A 21,019-nucleotide genomic window follows, 5' to 3' on the forward strand; every position below is an offset into this window, starting at 1 on the left:
CCTTACCTCAACTTCCCCAGTCAGGTCTTTGTATTTGTCTCTGATGACAGGTAGGGCAGGCTTCTCACTGAGGGTGTTTGAACGATCTCTGAATGGCTGCTCCAAAACTGGCAAGGGTGAGGAGCGAGTGATCTCCCGATCACCGAGGCTCAAGCTCCTTTTGTGAGACCCTACAAGTCAGGATACACACAAGTCACTGTTTTACTCATCAAAGCACGGGCTATTTAAAATTAATAAAGCAGGAGCAAGGGATGCCCTATTCCACTAGAAGAACAAAGCCTTCTGTCTAGTTGGTGCCTGGTGCAGATTTCCCCAGTTCTTATAATTTTTGGCATAAAAATGTTTTTCTTCTAGAAAGAGACCAGCTCCAAATGCTACAGAAATCCACAAGAAGATTTGGCTTGTTTCCAGCAGCCTTTGGAACAAGCCCCACTGGCTAATTTCTAATTTGATTAGAAAACTTAGCCTTTGATAAGGTCCATGCACTATGGGCTTCTTCCACCCTGAGCAGCCTTACCTTGAACAGAGAGGTCAAACGTAGCCAGCTCACTCCTGATCATTTCTTCACTAGATTTCACCTTGCCTTGGGAAGTTGCCACCAAGAAGTCAAACTTGCTGATTTTTGGCTTCTCACTTTGGAATTCTCCAAAGTCATCTGTGGACTCTCTTTGCAGCTCAGAAGGGAGAGCTCCAGCAAGGAAATCTGCCTCCTGATTTGTGTCGGCGGCTGCTGCATCCTGGGCTTCTGATGAAGGTCTTGCAAAATCACCAAAGTCTCCAGTGTCATCATCACTTGGACCACTGGGTATTGGTCCAGAGTCTTTAAAGTTTGCAAAGGCTGCAAAGGAAACATCCTGGAAAGCATACTCACTAGAGAAGGTTGTCACTTTGGAGACTGTTGTCATGGTAATGTTTTCTGAACTGCCAAACAAGGTCTCCTTCTTCTGAAGGACAGAAGTAGCCGCAGAGGATCCACTTCCTGAAGACTGGCCAAGGGAGGAGAGCTTCTTGCCCTGATGAATGTCTTCTTTGTCAGACCAGTCATAGCTTGCCAGGCTGCTGACTGCAGACCCACTGTTATAGCTTCCAAATGGGGCACATTTTAAGTCATCTATATCTGAGAAAAACAAACCCCTACAATTAGAAGCTGAAGTTCAAATGTTAATCACTCTACACGCTATAAGCACCAAGAGTCTTAAAGAACTGCAAGAACAAACACAGGGAACTGTTGTTTCCATGAGGCTTCAACTGCACAAAAATAATCTGAAAAACACCTACGCATATAAAACAAAAATTTCTCGCTTTAATAAACGTAAGCTTTGACCTTTGAGTAGTGCCTTATATTTTAAGCTGGAAGTCACCATCCTGCTATGGGTAGTGAAGAAACACACAAAAAATGTTTCTAGGCAGTAGAGGCTGCACAAATCACCAGCTCAGCTTTCTGAGGCTGGCTGCAACAAACCAAATGTAAACATTAGCAACTCAAACATCTTATCGCATTATTTCATCTTATCAAAGCCAGCCACACAGAAGACTGGGCTAACTTTTCCATTCCCTCTGATAAAGCAGTAATACATTTTAATTTTATATTCATGCTTTGATACAAATAACATGTGAAAACATGCTGCAAGAATTTTGAAAAAGCAGAAATCCTGCTGAAGCTTATCACAGCTACGGCAGCGCCGCGCGGCCGACTCTTCAAACTCAGAGGTCCCAGGAATGACAGGAATATTGGGAATATATCACACTTCAGCTTTTACAAACTACTTATTCATTAGGTAGAGAGAAAATCCAATTATTTTGCAGAAAGCTCCAAACACTTATACTCACCTGGCAATCATATGGGCCAATAGGTTCTCCTCACTGCCATGAGCAGGTATGAGACAGATCCTGGCTGCTGCTCACATTGGAGCCAGCACAGTGCCCAGGGTCTGCTGGGCTCTGTCTGCCACTCATTCAACTGATCTTTCACATTTAGACTGAGATTGATCCAGAGTGAAGGCACAGAGAGCCAGGGGCTGGGTAGTTTTCATTAAAGCACAAAAAAAAAAAAAAAACCAAACCCAAAAAAACCCAAACCAAAAAGCCCTACTAAACTACACTTGGCATTTGTTTTCCAGCATTAACAGTTGTCAGTCTGGATTAGACATTCAGCTGCTGCTCAGTGCCTGGGGTCAAACGGTCTGGAGGTGAAGCAAACCCAGAAAATATATTCTCTGAGCAGTGTTTCAGCTGAGACTCCTCTGACAAACATTATGGGCTTAACCAGCTGGCACATGGTAGCAGCAACTTGGTTTAATAGAGCAGGGTGGGAACAAGCTGACTTCCCAGCTGCCCTCTTGCTTCAATCTGGCCACCCCATCCTGAGGAGGAATAAGCCAATTCAACAAAACATTTCTGCCCTCATTTATTCACTTCACTGGGAGGGGAGAGCTAGGCTTTAGGCTGCTTTCCAGGCACGACCCACATACATAGCTAATTAGAAAGTCCAAGAAATGTACAACGTAATGATGGAGTTTAATGGCCATGACAACAAAAGGGCCTTTGCCAGGGGTCAGCCAGGCAGGGTGTGTTCTGTCAGCCCCTTCCTGGGGGAGTCTTCCTGCAGCTGCTGCATTTGCAGATGACAGCATCTCCATCACAGACCTTGCACATCCCTACAGCAGGGTTTCAAAGTGCCACCCGAATATTAAATCTGTGGAGCAAGCAGTTTACAGAAGGGTAAACAGACAGGAGATGAAATCACCTGCTTATGGCAAAACTGAAGAGAACGAAGGCTCCGAGGTGAAAAGGAGCTGACTTGCAAGGGATCAGTAATTTATCACACCAAGCCACACCTTGTGCTCTCAAATACATGGTTTTGTTTAAAGCAGTTAAATGAAAGCTTCACTGGCATTAAAGAGAGTGCCAGAATAACCTCCAGAGTGTCAGCCAACTGTAATTAATCCTGGGATCTTGAAAACACCCCAGTCTACTAAGCAACCTCTTTTTCTTCTTTTTTTTTTTTTTTCAGTTTGTGTTGACTCCAAAAGCCAGCAGAGATTTAAGCATGGCTATTGCTTCAGCCTTCACCAGGAAATGAAAAGGATGAGTGATGCTTCTCCTGTGAAGATCTGCACATTCTGTTGGGAAGGATTCCTGGCATAATTGGTATGAGCTGGAGCTGCAAACACATGCTAAAGGATCAGGTCAGTGCACTCCTGATCTGGGCTCAGGGACAGCCAGAATTAGCAGCCAGATTAGCAGGGTCTCTGGTGGGTCCTGAACACCCCATGCTTCACCTGCAAGGCAGAGTCATGGCAGGGAGGGCAGAACAATTTTATGATTATTCACAAGCTAAGATTCAGGATCTACCTGACTTCATGCAGACATGAAACCCATCTGCAGAGGTGTAAGAGTGGAGTTGAAATGTTCATTATACACATTTTATTTATTTGGATTGTCACAAAAGAACTTCTCTGCTGAATAAACTTTCCTAAGAGTATTATGCTACAGGAAAACCACTGTGTTCAGAGACAAAGTGTTTGCAGCTAGAGCAGTCCTAAAACAACTTATGGAAAGGTATGCACAGCTCTCTGTAAGCCAAAGCAAACCAGCTTTCCTGAGAAGTTCTATTCCATTGCAAAAAGCCCAGCAGATTGCTGTGCCAGGCACTGCATTTCACAGAATCACTTGCCACAAGTTGGATGTATTTTTGTGTAGAAGAAGTAAAATCATAAGGTTTGTCAGAGCCACAGCAAAACCAAGGGCTTAGCTGAGCTCCTGGTGCCCTTGCTGCATAATGAGGAGAGGAGAGGAGAATCCCCCCCCCTGACAGGGAGCAGAGCAACTTGCCACCAGACTAATAAGCAAGGAAGCAGTTTACATGTGAAAAGCACTTCAGGGTTCACCCCTGAGAATTCTTCATGCCGTGGGTGTTTTCATTATTGGCAAAAGGATTGTTTTATTAAACAGCATCAAGAACTGCTCCCTCCCCCAGCCTTCCTCCTAAAGACCACAGATAGGCTGAATCGATCAAAAAGCAGCAGGTACAAAGCTGCTGTTCTAGCCCCTGGTGTAACAAAAGCTTAATTTTCCTGTTATGGCTATTCAAAATTTAAAAACATGTATGTGTATCAGGAATGCTTTTTCCAAAGCAAGAGATGATTAAGTGAGGGGGAAAAAAAAAAATTAAATAAATAAAATATGCATTTTCTCCCAAAGCAAAAGGTTTGAAATATTTGCCACCTATTTTCCATCCATATTGAACTACCAAAGCCATAGTCCAACCTGTCTGATCATCACCTGGGGACATGTACAGCTCCACAAGCCAGCCAAGACAAGGGGCAGAGGAAGAGCTGTCAAGGAATATGCAGGAGAACAGTGACAGAGGATGAAATACAGCTAAAATGCTCTTTGCCAGTGTTATCTCATCTACAGAAAAGCTTGACAGCCTTCAGTTGAGCCAAATATAACAACTTATTTCAGATACCAAGGATTAAGTTATGGCTGGAGGCAATTTACAAGCTGGAGCCTTCAATGTCAACAGTTTAATCACTTAAGGAAAACCCTTGACAGCCTTAGTGATCCTCTAAAGAAAACTGGAAAAGACAATTCGGAAGATTGTAATATATCTACTGATTATAACCAACATAGGAGACTTGCAAGTTTTTGCCTTCCAGTTTATATTAAATTCTGATTAATAAATACAGCTCTTGTTTCAGTTTTTGGTTGTGAGGGTACTGCAGGTGGTAACCAGTTCTGCTGCTGGTGGAAGAGAGCACCAGCACACCAAACCCCACAGGGAACATCACCAGCAGCTCCAGCAAGAAGCTCAGAGGCTGCTGGATGGGGACAGGACCACCTCCTCATGGCTTCCAGGGCCCTCCCTGGGACAGCCACAGATGGAGCTGGGAGAGCAGAGGGGTGGTGTGTCCTGCTGCTCCCCTGCCATGCCTGCCAGCAAGCAGAACAATTTCTCAGCCCATTTCTCAGCTGGTGCAGTCTGGAGCAGCATTAATGAGAGGGGAGTTACTCCCAATTAACTTTGGGAGAAGAATGGCACTGCCAAGGTGGAACCCAGCTAGAATGCTGCCTGGAAGATAAATTAAAATGAAGGCAAAGGGAGAGGAAAACCTTCAAACCTTGTGGAATGAAGGACTTTGCTAATTATTTTGCTAGTCTCACAATAAACAACGTTTCATGGCAGAATAAAGACCTCCTGAGCTTTCCAAAGAGCAGGGAGGCAGCTGAGCTTATCCTGGGGAAGCCCAGGGCAGTTGTGTGTCCCTGAAGCCCTGGAGCTTGGACACTGTTGGGAAACCACGGATGCACTCACTGCTGTCAGAGGCCTCGGTGGGATAAGGAAGTGTTGTTGAGCTCTTCTGTCTGCAGAATTAAACCAAACGAGAGCCAGCAAGTGAATCTGACTGTCAAGTCTGGACAAAAATGTAATAAAGTATAGAGTCATCAACATTACCCTCCCTCCTCCAGGTATGATTAACCAAACAAATACTAATAGCACAAGCCTTGCAGAATTAAGTGTCTCAGCTTTACATTCAAGCCTTCGGTTTAAAAAGCTTTAGGGCTAGGCATAACCTCCTGGGGATGCAGAATGAAAGAGGGGTGTCAGTTTGGTTTGGTTTCTTGTTTTGTTGGTTGTTATTTTTTTCTTTGAAAGTCTCTCAAGATTGGTGTGAAGAAGAAAAACATGTATTCTGGTTTCTGGTCTGGTTTTGGCTCTTGTGGCAATGAACTCCAAACACCCAGCCCGGGCTGGGTAATGCTTTCACTCCCTTCTTCACTCCAGTTTAGGTTTTTACACCTTGCCTGCTAAATTAATGTTAATCCCAAACTGTCAGTGGCCCAGGTTTGGAGGAATTTGAAGTGACATGATTATGTGATAGATTCACAGCTGTCCCTCCCTGTTTGAGAGCTTCAGTGTTCAGTTAGCAGGAGTTCCCAAACAGAAGGAGGGAGCAGAGCCCTTCACTTTGAGGCACTGATGAACTAAAGAAATATCAGAAATTTGTTGAATGGGCTCCTATCAATACAAATTCCAGTTGGTTCCCTTCACAAGGGTGTATCATAACCTTGGCTGGCAGCAGGGACACCCAGAGGAGGAGACAAGGGGACAGAGCAAACAGCATTTCTGTCTTCAGCCTCGACTACCACCACACCCTCAAAACCAGCTCACACAGAAACAGCCCTGCCAGCCACACACAGCCTCCACTCAATCCCTCTCAAAAACTGCTCCTTCGAAAAACATTTTTTAGCCCGATCTGTAAAGTTTCCAAAGTGCACAGGGAGGGAGGTAAAAGTGTTGCAAGAGAAGCTCACCCACACCAAGCTCTGCAAAGAGAAAGGCGCCCAGCAGCTGAAGGGGATACTATGACTTTAAACTTTGTATTGTTCAGGAAAGAGAGAGAGGCTGCAGGTTGGCAACAAATCACACACATCCCCATATTTTCAAAATATGCCAAGATAATATTTATTAACACAGCAGGACTTACAGATCACAAAAGATAGTGATACATAGGAGCTTGTAAGGGCGTTATCAGAATAAAGCATGCAGGTCAATACTTGCAGAAGAGAGATATCAAAGCAGATCTGAGAAGGCACATTCACACAGGAAATGTTTAGTTGAAATTAGACATTAGAAAAGCAGCAAAAAAATCTGAAGTTGATTAAAATATACAGAGATCTCCAATAATGCCAAAGAAAAAGTTTCTTTACAGATTTGTAAGTGCAGCAAATGGATAACCCTTTGACAACCCCCGGGTGAGGGTACCCTCCCATTGCAACCTTCAGCAGGACTCAGAACGAATCAGGCTCATGGAACATGAGTAGGTGCTAATTAAAAAGCTTTCCTCTTGGAGTGAAACATAAAATTTGGTTAAAAAGAAGCAGCCTGGTTGAAACTAACAGCATGCAGGCAGTGGTCAAAGGGTTATAGGAAGTAAATGCAAGAGAAATCGGGCAACATTGGTATAATCTTCTTTTCACACAAAGAATTATAGCAAAGTTTAAAGAGACAGTATCCCCTTTGGACAGAGCAAAATGGAAAACCACTCTTCCCTCAGAGACCCATGTCAGTTTTATGGGAAGCAACAATTCCTTCCTAATTCCCAGCATAAGCAACCTACCTGCCCATACCTGGAAGCTAAGCAATGGGAAATCTCAATAGCCAAGGGATAAAGCCCCCTGTGTCAGTGTGTCAGGAAAGTCAAAGCCTTTATCAGCACCTCTGTCATGCTGCTCTTTCCCTGGGGATGTTACCTGGTGCTTGGGTCCCAATGGCTAGGCTCCCACTTCACACCTGGGAGGAAGGCAAAGGGATACTGTCCCTTTTTGACATTAGATTTACAGAGGGAAGAAAATTAAGAGGGAAAAAAAAATAAAAACTGCCTTTTAACTAATGTAAACTAAAAAAAAAAAAAAAAAAAGGGCTAGAACATCAGCAGTTCACAGCTTGAAATGCACCAAACAGACACCAAGGAACACGTGAGCACTGAAGTACTCATAGCAAATCATCCAGAGCAACGCCCTGCTATGAGATCCCAACAGAGTTAAAGGGAGGAAAACTCTCCCTGTGGAAAAACATCTAGCTTGGCACCATAGGAGAATACAGACTTGTTTAAGAAAAATAGCTTCTAATTAATATTTAAGAGTTCAAAAGTTTAGCAACAAGCACACGATCAGCTAACCCCTTCAGACAAACCGAAAAAGTCTTTCTTGCCACAAAGGGCAATTATTAAATCACTGATTTCTGTGGCAAAAGTTTTCACATCCTGTAGAAGAGCTACGTAAGTCAAACTACCACTAAAAGAGGCTAGAAAAATATTAGGAAAAAGTGCTTTCAAAACCAAAGTAAACATTCAAGAATACACTGTAGGTGCTACGTTTTTGACAGCTCACTCAACTTGGAATTTTACCAAGCAGTAATATGAAAATTAAATGTCTTTGCTAATAAATTATTCCTGATATTTTGTACCCTGTTATAGAGTATCTTCCATGTCAGAGTTGCCAACTTCATTCTCTCCCCTACTTAAAAATATCATATAATGCAAAATTACAGTACTGTGTATTTCCTCTGCCCATATCTGCCAAAATGGAAGAGATATTTCATAAGGAAATAACCAATTCTTGCAGTAACAGCTTTTACATTTACAGTTTGTATGCTCCCCCCTGCTCAGAAAAGCCTTTGACTGCATAATACTTCTTGCTAGACCACAGTAATGGTTCCCACATCATTGAAGGCCACAGAACATTTAACTACATCTTATCTGCCTATGTACATATGAGAAGAAAAAGCAGGACACTTGGGAAATTTGTTTTATGATATGCGATCCGATCGGAGCCGGTCAATTCACTCCCCCGGGAGAACTTTCATAAAGGGAAATTAAAGAAGGTGAAACTCTGATAAGGAGAAAGTAAAAGTCCCACTGTTTTAAATTTAGGTCCAAAAGCTATCAGTCATGGGACGAGCATTTACAGGCCCTTGGCACAACTATCCCAGCGAGGGTCTGAACTCTAAAGGGTGCACGCAACGCTTCTACTTGCAGTCCTGCAGAATACTGGCTACAGAGGTTAAGCCCCCCTGTGAGGGGAATACACTGGTGGTATTGATTAGAGAGCTTTTCAATTAACAGCACAAATTAGTGTTCTGCCTACCCTTTTGGAAGCGCAGAGCGGGTTAAGTCCACAAGCCAAATGCTTTGTTGAAACCAAGAGATTAAAGTGAGACTCTCAGCCATCCATCTTGCTAATATAAACGGAGTGACACTGTTTGCATTAGGAAACTTTCCACTGGAATCCCTTCAGTGACAACAGATAACAGGTACCCGTTCTGGGACGTTGTCAAATCTCAAAAATAAACTGGCATGGAATTCAAACTGTTCAATCTATTTATAGTCATCTAAGACAAAAAAAAAAAAAAATAAACACTGCCCTGCTAAGGGGCTGTTGGCTAGCGGGTGCACGGCTTCTGAAGTCTTTCACCACTGAAAGACCAGTGCATAATACTGAACTGAGCACACAGACCACCACCAAAACCTCCACCACCTACATTACCAGAGCAATCTAACCAGTTCCTCACCTGCTGCTGGTGGATGCTGGCCACTAATTGTTGGCAAATCCAAAGAGCTATCAGACATGACATGCTTAAGATCTCCTCCCACATCAGCCAGTTTCATGTCAAACTGAACAGACAAGGCGTCTTCAGAATCCTCCTTGCCAACACTGCTGCCACCAATAGAAGGGAGATCCAGAGACTTCACTGAAGCAGAATCTTCTTTGGCCTGCTTGAAAGCTGTGACTTTGTCCACCAGGGACTTATCCGCGCTGCTGCACGTGGAAGAAAACTTGTTGGAGTGGAAGTCGGCAAAATCGTCATCGCTCTTCACTGAGGAAAGTGTGTTGTCCTTCCCCTCCTCAAAGCCTGCTCCAGAGCCCTCCAGGGAAAGCTGTTTGAAGATATCATACTTGGTGGGTGTAGCTGTGGTGGCAGAACTCTGCCCACTCTTCACCGTGCTGGCAGAGGAGCCAGACTGAGGAACAGGACCGGCCTCCGGCTTAGGTGCATTGTGTTTGTCATCTGCTTTTTGTTCAGAAAATCCACTGCTATTGTTGAAAGCCATAAAATCTGCAAAGTCATCTTGTCCACTGGCTGACGAGCAATTAGAAAATTCCCCAAAAAGGTTGAACTCTCCAAACTCATCTGCTAAGCTTGAAGTTTTGCTGGGTGCTGGTTGGGCAGCGGTAGAAGGAAGAGGCGGTGGGGGAAAGGAGCCCAGTTTTGCTGTGTTAAATGCAGGTGGAAAGGATGGCTGCTTGTTTTCACCAGGAGAGGAAAAGAGATCCAAGTCTGCCAGGTTCAAAGAGGTCTTTGCTTGTGTTTGCTGTTTTGACTGAACAGGCACAGAAGGGAAGGACGTAGGGAAAGTTTTGTCTTTTGTAGGTGGCTCTAAGGGTGAGATACTGTCAGCGGTTTTAAAATCTGTGAAACCATCATCGGCTCCTGCAGGCTTGAATTCTGCAAGGTTATCTCCTGAGAAGAAAAACAATGAAAAAAACCCATGAGAAGACATCACAGTGACAACAAACACACCACACTCACACCATGCAAGCAAGCAAATTACTTCATGCAACGTCAGAAGTTTTTATGCAAAGGATTTAAATTAAGAGCTCCGGAGAACTGCAAACTCAACTTTTGGGAACCACACGAGTTTCAAGGTCAGCAATTCTAATATTCATTCCAGCAAACACTAAGCCTTTCAAATAGCCTCAGAGTCATATTACACTCCCTTTACACTGAGTTAATATCAAAACACACCATGGCCAGTGCTTCCAAAAGGTGATCAGCACTGTCTCGCTCAGCTGCCAGGTAAGTTGTTTTCCCCACCTCATCCTTCCCGTATTTGCCAAGCAATTAATGTAATAATTAATTTCACTTATACCAATATGGCTTTTGCCTTCTTACAAAAGGAATTCACCCTCTCTCTCTCCCTTTAAAATATTGCCCAAATGCATTTCCTTCACGGGTTTCAGCAGAGGGCTGAGCCAAAAGCAGCCCTGCTGATAACCTTGAGTCATTTAACCCATTCACCAGCAGGCACATACTTGGAATTTCAAACTGTTGATGCATACTTGTCTAAGACAAGTGTGCAATAGACAGATTTTGCTCTGTTTTAGAAATACACCATTAACATTAAATTCTTCAGCTCCCACACAGTGTCATGCTTCAGTTTAACCAAGGTACAAGGACCACAACCACTCCTGACAAGTTCTTCCATTCTCCCTCTCCTCCAAATCAATTCAGTGGGCCCAGCAACAGCACAAATATTGGTGAAACTGCTAGTTATTGATCAAAACTAAAACATCACAGCACACTACACTTACTGATGCATTGCAAACCTTTCCACTAGAAATGTAAGCTGGTGAAAGGGTTAAGAGTGGTCAGACCTGGACAGTAGGCAAATACAGTAATTTTCTACATTATAAAACATGTATGGTGAGAGATAAAATGTCATTTCATTGCATTTAATCCTGAAGAGGTACTGAGCATGAAAACCTCACAAAACATTACAGGAGTTTCAGAAACTCAGGGTCTGAAAAAGAAGAACTGTGTCTGAAAAATAAGGAGGAGGAGGGAACTCAGGTTTATCCTAGAATCTAAAATTTAACATCATCTACTAATGAAACAAAATGCTGGCAGCCATGTTAAGTCAGTAGTATGTTTCCAAACCAGCTAAATCCAATTTCAAAACAAGTGATCAGATTTCTCAGAATACCACAGACCACAAAAAGTTTAAATTCTGCCCTGACAATAGGAAAAAGTTGCAACTTTGTCCAAAAGTATCTTATTCTGACTAAGAATATATGACTCCTTTGTAAAAATGAGCACATTCTAGCCATACTGTTATTTTAAAATAAAACTCAGAAGCATTCAAAGGAGATGCCAATTGTCTCCAAATACAATCTGTAGATTGTTCCAGTAGTATTATCACAGTATTTTGTCTGGATACTTCCTGCTAAGTTGCTTAAAGGAACAGAAGCACCACTATTCTAGAAGCCTAGCAATGGAAATTCTTCACCTTATAAAAACAACCCTGAAAACATGTCAAAACAGCTCCAAACCCCACACTGCTTACCTAGGTGTTTGCCCTCTGATGGCTGTTCCAGTTCTCGGAAAGCACTGTACTTGTCTGCACCATCTAGTGAGCAGGAGAAAGGGAACACATTTACACAAAGAGATTTATTGCAGGAATTTATCTACATTGACATAATTGCTCTGGGTTTTATGATATTAATTTGATCAACGTAAAAAACAAGATCTATGAAATATTGCAGTTGGGGTTGGATGTTTTTCCTTTTACCTCCAAAAGTAGCTGAACTTTCAGAAGGCTTCTCAGCTGCAATTCCTTTGAACACAGCATACTTATCAGTTGATGAGAGTGTCTTGTTACCTGGGAGTGGCATTAGTAAAGAAGGAACACTAAAAATAAAAGAGACACAAGTAAAATTCCTTCATTTATCCATAGGAAATATACATTTCCAGGTTTTATTTAAACTATGACTACACAACGTGGATCACTAAACCTCAGCTTGTACCCTAAGGAATTCTTAATCAAGAACATGATGAAAACCACCTCAGGATCTACTAAGAATAAGATCACCTAAGCAGCTGGTAACTGAGGGGTGAATACACATTTTTATCTCACCTAATCATATTTCTTTAGGCCAGGTGTCAATTTTCACCCCTCCTGATTTTAATTTGTAACAAAGCATGAACAAAGCACTGCAGAACTTCACAGGAACTCTTATCCCAGGAGGGAACAAGCACAGGAATCTACCCCTGGAACCACTGATGTTTAATTTAGGACTTCACCCAAGGCAGCACAAGGACAACTCTCTCTGACAGAACTAGATATAGGAAAGAGATAAACTGCATGGGATTTTGCCAGCTCCATACTTTTTTTTTTTTACCTACACTTGATTTTACTATATGTTGCAAAATTAAGAGAAGAGGAGCCACTGTTCAGAAGGAAGGAAAGGATAATTCTGAATTTCCATCAGGCAAGCCAGCGAGCTCAGGTAGCTATCTCATCAGCAAAACAAGGATTAGCCCACAGATACACAAGTAAATCTTTTTGCACATAAACACACTCTTCTTTATGTAGTAAAACTGCCATAATAAGCTAATACCATGTGAGCAGCTGCTGGAAGATTTAGAAGACATTCTGTGAGAGCTGTGCTTGCCCCCTTATCATACCTTGGCAGCTCTACACAACAACATCCTTTACATATGAATGCTGCATTTTACCTCCAGTTTCTGGTATTCAATACTCTGCACGTGAATGAATTTCTATGGCATTCTTTGGCCTGAAGCAAGAATCTTTCCAGAGCCATTTAAATCTCCTTATCAGCAGCCTACAAGCAACATACAAGCCCAGCTCTTGCACACACTATGCTACCATGGGCTGTGATGCTTGCAGACAGACAGTGCAATGTCAAAAAAATATAGCTTATGGTAATATAATTAAATTTCACATCACTGCAAAACAGGCTATTAGAGATGCAATCTTGGCAACTGCAATGGTTAATCATCTGTGCTCTACAGATGGCTTTTTTTTTTAAATAAAGCTCCATAAGCAATTACAGTATAGCCCATTGTAACATTCTGTTCAAAACAGAATGCGTTTACAACTGAATAAAGAGAATTGCTGCAGTGAAAAAGAAACACCCTTTTTGAATTTTTTTTTAATGATCCCTTGCTTCCTGTTGTGGACTCTACAAAGTTTCAGTTCCAACTTTCAGCAACAGAACTGCTTTAATTGCAAAACGTCGTCCCACACAAATTAAAAAAAAACTTAAACCAGAGCATCCTCAGATGCACATGGCACTGATTGACACCAGCAAAATGACATTTCTTACACAGAATGCTGTTAGGCACAGTGGAACAGAACAATTTGTTTCACTATTCCCATTTGGCATCACTGTTGAGGAAGCAACTGGCAATTCCTGCTTACCTGGGAAGTGCTAGTTCTGTCTGTGTGCAAGTAGGAAGAGTCAGCTGTATGCAGAGAAACGTGTGTGTCTACAACCAGACCCCTGGGAGGGACAGGCAAGTTTGCCACAGGCAGGAAAGGGAGACAAGCACTGAAATTATATAATCACAGGACTCTGAAAGATTGATTGTGAACTCTCAGAGGGAGCAAACATGCTTACTGATCTTGTTATACAAAATTTGCCTGATCCGGAATTCCATTTTGGCAGTCTCCCAAATGAAAAGCCAAGACTGAATGAGATTTCAATTGAGATTTATAGTCAGTTATCAAAAGTTTAAGTACTGGCCAGAGAACTGACAGGCAGAACAAAAACCCTGTCTACTGGAGTTCTCACTTATTTAAGAGTATGAGGTCATGCTCTTTGCATGAATTTTTCAAGTCTGTATCCAGGGCCTGAAGAAAAACCTTGATGTTAACAAATGGCTTCTATCAACTCCAGAAAGCACAAGGTCACACTTGTAACAGAAGCCCCCAGCACTCACTGCACAGTTCCTCTGTCCCTGTGCATTTTTTCTGAGAAGCTTTACGTAAGATTTTTGCCTGGGTGCACAGTATGAAGTCACTTCCAGCTGCCTGTGTAGCAAACACTTGAAAACCTCTCCCTGTAGCTTGTAAACACAGTTTACCTCAGTGTGGTTGACCAGAATGCTGAAGAGTGACCAAACACCTATGGCTCATCAAATGTCATTTTTGACTCAGAAAGCCTAACTGTAGTTGTTACACCCTTCAAAGCAAACTGCCAGAGCAGAAGTCAGCTGACAGATGAAAATGACAGGGTAGAAAGCTACCCAAAAAAGAGGAAAACATTTTCATTTCTTAAAAGAGTTCTAGAGTACTGATAGTGTGGAAATCAAAGATCTACCTGCCCCGGTGCTGTGAACTGGCTGCTTTGGAGGAGCCAGCTACATCCCCTTGGAAATCAGGGAAAGAGTCATCCAGTGAGCCAGACTTGGAAGCATCTTGGAACTCCTGGAAGTCATCATCTTCTGGTTTCACCACCTGAATGACAAACAACACATGAATTGCTACCTTGTTGCCCCTTCAAATCCTTACATAGCATGAAAGCAGTTCAGAAGAGAAACTGACTTAAGTGGAGGGGAGTAAAAAAACAAAGTAAAAAAAAAATCTTTCACCATTAGCACACAAAATCAGTGTGGTCAGCCTTTCCTGCACCTCAGCCACTCAAAACACACAGGAGGTGTATCAGATTACAAATAGTTTTTGTGAAAAACAGGTGAATAAGCAACTCTGCTCCTCTCACATTAAATGCATTACTATCATAGCCAGGTTATATTTTTAATACAAGGCAAATATAAATAATGTAAATCAATCAATAATGTAAAATCAATACACACAGCAAAAGCATCAGAAGTCTTTTCCAAAGAAGGATGGACCATATTTACAAACAGCAGAATTAAACCCCTACATGTTTAGTGTTGTAAGCCAAAGGTTTTCAGTTCTCAGCTTCTCCTGAAAACTCTTAATTTTACCAGCTGAGTCTGCTGTGTTCTTTAACCTAAAATTCCATTTGGTGTGTATTACAAAATCCTAACTACAACTAAAATCCTCTTCCAGTGCAATTAGTTTGTAACGAAGAATGCTTTTGTACCTCTTCTAATGCCACTGAAAAGAACCAGAAAAAATAAAAGAACACCCTTAGTGGCAGGACTTCATGTTTTCAGACATCACAAGGTAGATTTCACCTCTGCTCTTTCCCTTCTGTTGACCTGCAGCCTGCTGTCATTACACATCTTTGACAGAGTCAGGCTAATTCCCTCTGCAGGAGAGTGGAGATGTGGAAGGAGAGGGAGCTGACCTGTCCAGGTGGGAAGGAGGGCAGGAACCCTGCTGAGGGCTGTGCTGCAGCTCCTCCGGGAGGTGCCGGGATGCCGAGTCCCACCACGGCTGTTCCCATGCCCAGGGACACAGAGCCTGGTGGAGCAGGGGGCAGCAGGGGCTGCTGGCTGACACTGGGAGGCAGGGACATGGGAAAGCCACTGAGGGTAGGGATGGGAGCTGCTGGGAACTGGTTTAACACGTCAGGACTCAGGGACAGTATTCCTCTCTGCAACGAGAAGCACAGACACGTCAACAAACGGGCACGCTGACTGCACCCCCAGACCCAAACTATCAAAGAGCAGGGAACTGGGGGAGCTTCAGTTCTCCTCTGGACTTCAAGAGAAGTGGTGTTTTGCTAGAGGTGTGGGGTATCAGCACCCAAGCTAGGGCTGATCGGTGCCTGATCTCCCAAACCCACCTGGGTGACTGCTATCATGGCCAGGACAGCATAGAGCTCCTCCTTGGTGAGCTTCCCCGGCGTGGTGCGGTTGGCTAACGCCCAGATCTGCCCCAGGGTCTCCCTGGGCAACCCAGATGACATCAGTATGGGATAGAGCTTGGCTGTGTCTATTCCAGAGGGGGTCAAAGTTGTTTCTAAAATTTTCTTGTACAGCTCTGTTAAGAGGAAGCCAGTATTAGACAGTGACAACTGCTGCTTTCAAGTACATTTGAGGTTGCTCTTCTATTTTGTCTAAAACTCAACATTGCACCAAATAAGTACTGAGGTAAGACAGCTGTGTTGCACTGGATCATGGTGTCTGATCTCAATGCACTATTGGATGGTCTTTACAGGCAAGTTCAACACGAGCAAAGAACTATTTTATGCAAAGTACACTTGGTGCTTCATTTCAAAACACGTTTCTTCAATGAAGCTGCAGGATGATCCACATAGAAAGATAGCTCCAACAGCTTTCTGTATTTAAACCTCAGCATAATCAATATTTACTGTTACTTGTATATGCAAGATAAATAGCCTCAAGAAATGAGTGTGCTTAATTACAAGAGGTGCCAAAAAACAGACTGCCCAGGAAAGCAGCATTATCAGCAGTGCAACCACTAGGAGCATAATCTGCTGCCACAACAAATTCTAGATTAACATTTAACATGCTTCAATAAACCCCACGCTCCTCCAAACGCAGATAAAGGCACCATAAATATGAAAGGTACCACAGCTACAGCTTTGTTTGGTGACTGAGTAATGCACTGATCAATAAGAGGCAAGGTCAGCACAGGCACCTTCACACCTCTCACTGCCCACTTGGCTCCATGCCCACGTGCAGGTTTACCTGGGACCAAGCTGTCGTTGTAAATCCAGGGAGGCATCATCTGCTGAATTGGGTCCTGTGAAGGGAACACTCCCACTCCTGCACGTGTTCCATTTGGGAAGAAAAAGACAAGACTTAGGATATACGGAGTACAAAGATCTCAGAGACAAGTTGGGAGTTGGTCAGTATCATTTAGCATTCCAGGCAAAGATTTCAGAGAGGAATCACTGTGCTCAGAGGAAAAACAGCTAATGCAGAAATATGTATTCAACAAAATACAATGATCTGGCAGTCACAGCAAGAACAGAATTATACACATAATGAAAGGAGCTCCTCATTTGCTCCTCTCTCTTCATTTCTAGTTGTAATAAAGTTCAAGTCTCATTGTCTCTTAAAATTTAACAGCAAATTGCTTCTTTCCTTCTACACTGTGTGGACTCAGCCTCAGTCTCATGCTTTTCCCATCTCATTCTCTCTAAGCTGATTTTATGCTCATATGGGATGGAGCCCTGACAAAAATCAGAATAATTTCAGATTCCATTGTCTTTATCCCTCTTCTTCATATCCTCTCCCCCTCCAGTAAAGCCAGATTACACAAAAGACTACATGCATTTTTTAGCACACTTGACTACAGAGGAGCCCACATTTCACATAACCCATGAACACAACATCAGAGTGCTTTTCCAAGAAAGAGGACAGGATATTGTAAAACAGCAGACCTGATTAAACAAACATGTTAAAAGTGATTACAGCAGTAAATTCACGTGGAAAAACTTAAGAGCAAAATCAACATTGTTATACTTTTAGCAAGGAGCAGGAGGCACTGCCATATTATTCAAGCAGGCATTCAGAGCAAAATTATGCAGGATTGGTCTCAGAATTAGTGTACAGAGTGTTAGCATTCAAGCAGGATCTCATTAGCTTTAAATTCTGTCAGATGTTTCATTTGCTCACCACACTCTTCAACTGCTATGTTTTGTTCTGAAGCCTTGTGCACCTCTGCAGCAGTGGTACCACTTTCATGTCCACCTACAACACCCCAGTCACTGCTGGGCAGACTGGGATGAACTTGGCTTGCAGCTGAGGCTTTGTGCCCAACTTCGGATGCTTTAATTTTGCTTTGCTCTTGTTCAGATTCTTTTGAGCCATTATCTAAGACTTTCTCCTCCAAGGAAGGGCCTGAATAAACAGCAGGAGGAATTATTCATATTTTGTTATTAACCACCCAGATGGCAATTCCATGTTTTTAAAAGGAGAAGCATTATTGGTACCACTGAGGAGCTATACAGGTGAGCATCTGTCCCAACAGCATCACCCTCTTCAGACACTTTATAGCTACACACAACTGCAAAATTATTCACATTAATCTCACCAACATCCCTTTAGCCTCCAAGAAAGGAAGCACACAAGTGATCCACATTAGCATAACACATTTTTTTTTATATACCACCATCTCAAATGTGTCTTTTTCTGCTACACAGGCTTACAAAAATGCTGGCACAATAGACTTAATTCACTAAAGATCAGCCAAGTGCATATTCAGCAATCTTTGGATCCACACAGAACCACAGCACAGTGCAGTTCTAAGGGAAGGAAGAAGGGGACTTAAGTTTTCTACTCAATTGCCTATATAATACTTCTTTCAGCCTGACTGAAAAAAACCCCAACAAAATGAGTGAAGCTTTGGTGCAGCTCTATAACAGAAGGTGATACATAAAAACAATTATACTTTAGAGTTACCTGTTTTATGGATACTGGGTGAAGATGCAGAGGTAGGAAAAAAAGGAATCTGCCCAGCTGTACCATGCAGGATGGGTAACACTGGAGCCTGGGCTGGAGGGAGAGGCTGGAGCACAGCCTGTTCTGAAAGCAGGTGGCCAGCCTCAGAGGCAGGATGGAAAGGCTGAAAGGGCTGAGAGATGGGTTGAGGCCCCAGTTTGGGGAGTTCAACAGGCCCTTGGATAAAGTCACTAAATTCTTCATCATCGGGAAAAGCAGAGTGGGAAACAGATACAGCAGGATGGGATGGTGTGGGATGATCTGCAAAATGGAATGAACACACAATGGAGTGAACACACACAAAGCCATGAGGAGAGAGCTTCATGGGTGGTGGAAAGGTAGGAAAAGCAGGGGACACTGGGTACACGTAGCAAATGGGTGAGGGGAAACAGCAGGGAATGTGTTCTGAGAGGTATGAGAGCTGTTAATGTCAGCAGAACAAACACAGGAGGTAGGACTGAGCAGCCACTTCCAGCCACGCATCTTCTCTCCCAGATTTTTTTTATGATGTAAACACTTTGAAACTTAATTCTTAATAGCAGCATGGCAGTATTCTATTTGTTTTAAGCAGCCTGGGTCAAAACAAATCAAGAAATAGTATTTTGAATTTTCAGAAACAACCTGTAACTTCAAAATTACCAAAGAGCAAATCCCCAGTGGATTCTACACAGGGAAAAGCTTGTCTCAAAAGCTTCATGTCAGGCCAGGCACAGAACAAACTCTGCTCCAACCCACAGGAAATCTTTGGTAGGTATTGTACAAATGTAGCAATTACTGAGAAGAAAATACAGAAAGCTTTGGTTTGCCTGTGCCCCAGCAATGGCACACAAGTAAGCTGTTACAGTACAGTCATTACACAGTGTCCTGATCATTCTTAGGACTTGTATAGCACTCCTTGGCTTCAAAAGGACTCTGCAAAAGATTAATTAATGCTTCGACTAGAAAAGAACACAGGAATTATCAATTTCCATATTTCACATGAAGCACAGCCCATCAAGCTTTCTTCTAAAGATTCAAGTCTTCAAATACAAGCTGGTATCTAACATTTCACCCTCATAACCTGACCAAGCACATAGTTGCTAGAATGACACTTTGTTTTACCAAACAGTTGATTCATTCACTTTGTACCACCAAATAAAAACACTTCTTGCAATTAGTTCCCAACTAGTTCCCCTTGCTGAATATTTCAAACATAATAGTTTTATTGTCAGTTGGAAGATGAGAAAAACTACAAACCTGGCTTTTTTGGATGTGATGCTGGTGTTGGGTGCATTTTAGCATCTCTAGAAAAACCATCTAAATTCCCTTTAATGGCTTCCAAAGCATCATCCCTGCTTTTTTCACCTGTCTGAAACACCAGAAAACACAGTTTGAAAAATTCACAGGAGAGCTCAGTTTTCTTCAGTACAAAAGTTAGCAATGCTTACTGTTAGATTAAACCCTGCCCTCTCCAGCAGTGCCTTTCTAAAGCACATCAATAATCCCACATTTATAAAGCATTTTTTTTTGCAGACCACACCACAACAGCATTCCTCAGGCTTCAGACATAGCTTCATGCCCAGGAACAATACACAAACCTTACTCAGCTATTCCTGTTCTTGCAGATCAGAGCCTTGAGCTCATTGCAAGTGTCCAAAACTCTGGACACAATTAACAAACAAGCAACCAAACATTCTCCATTCCAGAAACTCAATCTGCTCCCACATGTGACATACCAGGAGGGTTTGTTTTTCAAAACTGATTTCATTTGCAACACCAGACTGTTTACATTTCACAAAGAGTGTGTGAAGGACTGACTACTCCAGATGCTTTTCAAGATGTAATCTGATGTCTCCTGTAAGTTCCCCAGTTTCTTGCTTGTTGAAAGAGACCACCCCATTAAAAGCCATTAAAAAAAACCCCAAAGCCCCACTTATAATTTAGGACATACCTTAGGTTTCACACTGCTTAGGAGTCTCAGCTTTTGTTTCTGTTCTTCAAACTGACGCCGTTTTCTTTCTTCTTCTAAAAATTTCTGCTGATGTTCAAACCTCTTCCTGAAACAAAATTATTTGTATTAAAAAAAAAAAAAAATCTAAAAATAATTTTCCACTACAATTTCCATGGCAAGCTTCCTCTTGGCTTTTCCATTTCTTCCATCTCAAAGTCAGATGGCTTGGTGCAGACATTTCTGCTCCTTCTCATAGCTGCACGACAGCCACTGCTCACTTCACAATGCCCTTCAAATCCTCTCAACAAGATGGTGGAGAACCCCTTCAGACTGCACCCCCCCTTAATACCAGAAGCATTTCCCAGGAGCCAGCAGAGCCTCACTTACTGTTGTTCCTCTGCAAACTGCTTCTGCATGTCTGGGGTGTACTGGGGGGCTGCTGGGCGCATTCCCAGGAAAGAGGCCTGACCCATGTAAGGCATCCCCGTCGCTGGCATGGGCCCCATGGGCATGCCACCCTGCAACACAGCACAGAAAACAACTACCAAGATGCCTATTTTTCTGGTTTCTTTTTTCCCTCCCACCCTGCCAAACCGAGGAGCTCGTAAAATGCTAAGTGTGAAGGGCGGAGCGGTGAGCAGCTCCCGGTCCCTCAGCAG

At 42.8% G+C, this 21,019-nt stretch overlaps 1 protein-coding gene across 7 annotated transcripts in view; it reads right to left on the reverse strand.

Annotated features, from left to right (window-relative positions):
- Window positions 1-21,019, reverse strand: part of SYNRG (synergin gamma) — a 37,468-nt gene that overhangs the window by 9,299 nt on the left and 7,150 nt on the right. For 3 of the 7 annotated variants that reach the window (XM_071765309.1, XM_071765308.1, XM_071765307.1), the window contains exons 4-17: window positions 20,748-20,878; window positions 20,361-20,466; window positions 19,667-19,778; window positions 18,392-18,691; window positions 17,606-17,830; window positions 16,673-16,750; window positions 15,805-16,001; window positions 15,364-15,612; window positions 14,410-14,546; window positions 11,856-11,974; window positions 11,631-11,693; window positions 9,077-10,027; window positions 518-1,117; window positions 7-170 (exon numbers count right to left, since the gene is read on the reverse strand). In XM_071765309.1, coding sequence (XP_071621410.1) covers window positions 7-170; window positions 518-1,117; window positions 9,077-10,027; window positions 11,631-11,693; window positions 11,856-11,974; window positions 14,410-14,546; window positions 15,364-15,612; window positions 15,805-16,001; window positions 16,673-16,750; window positions 17,606-17,830; window positions 18,392-18,691; window positions 19,667-19,778; window positions 20,361-20,466; window positions 20,748-20,878 — 3,432 coding nt within the window. The remainder of the gene's footprint in view (window positions 1-6; window positions 171-517; window positions 1,118-9,076; window positions 10,028-11,630; window positions 11,694-11,855; window positions 11,975-14,409; window positions 14,547-15,363; window positions 15,613-15,804; window positions 16,002-16,672; window positions 16,751-17,605; window positions 17,831-18,391; window positions 18,692-19,666; window positions 19,779-20,360; window positions 20,467-20,747; window positions 20,879-21,019) is intronic. The other 4 variants (XM_071765314.1, XM_071765313.1, XM_071765312.1 and 1 more) reach the window with 3 other exon arrangements.

The sequence above is a fragment of the Heliangelus exortis genome, chromosome 21 (assembly GCF_036169615.1).
Source record: "Heliangelus exortis chromosome 21, bHelExo1.hap1, whole genome shotgun sequence".
Classification (NCBI taxonomy): Eukaryota; Metazoa; Chordata; class Aves; order Apodiformes; family Trochilidae; genus Heliangelus; species Heliangelus exortis.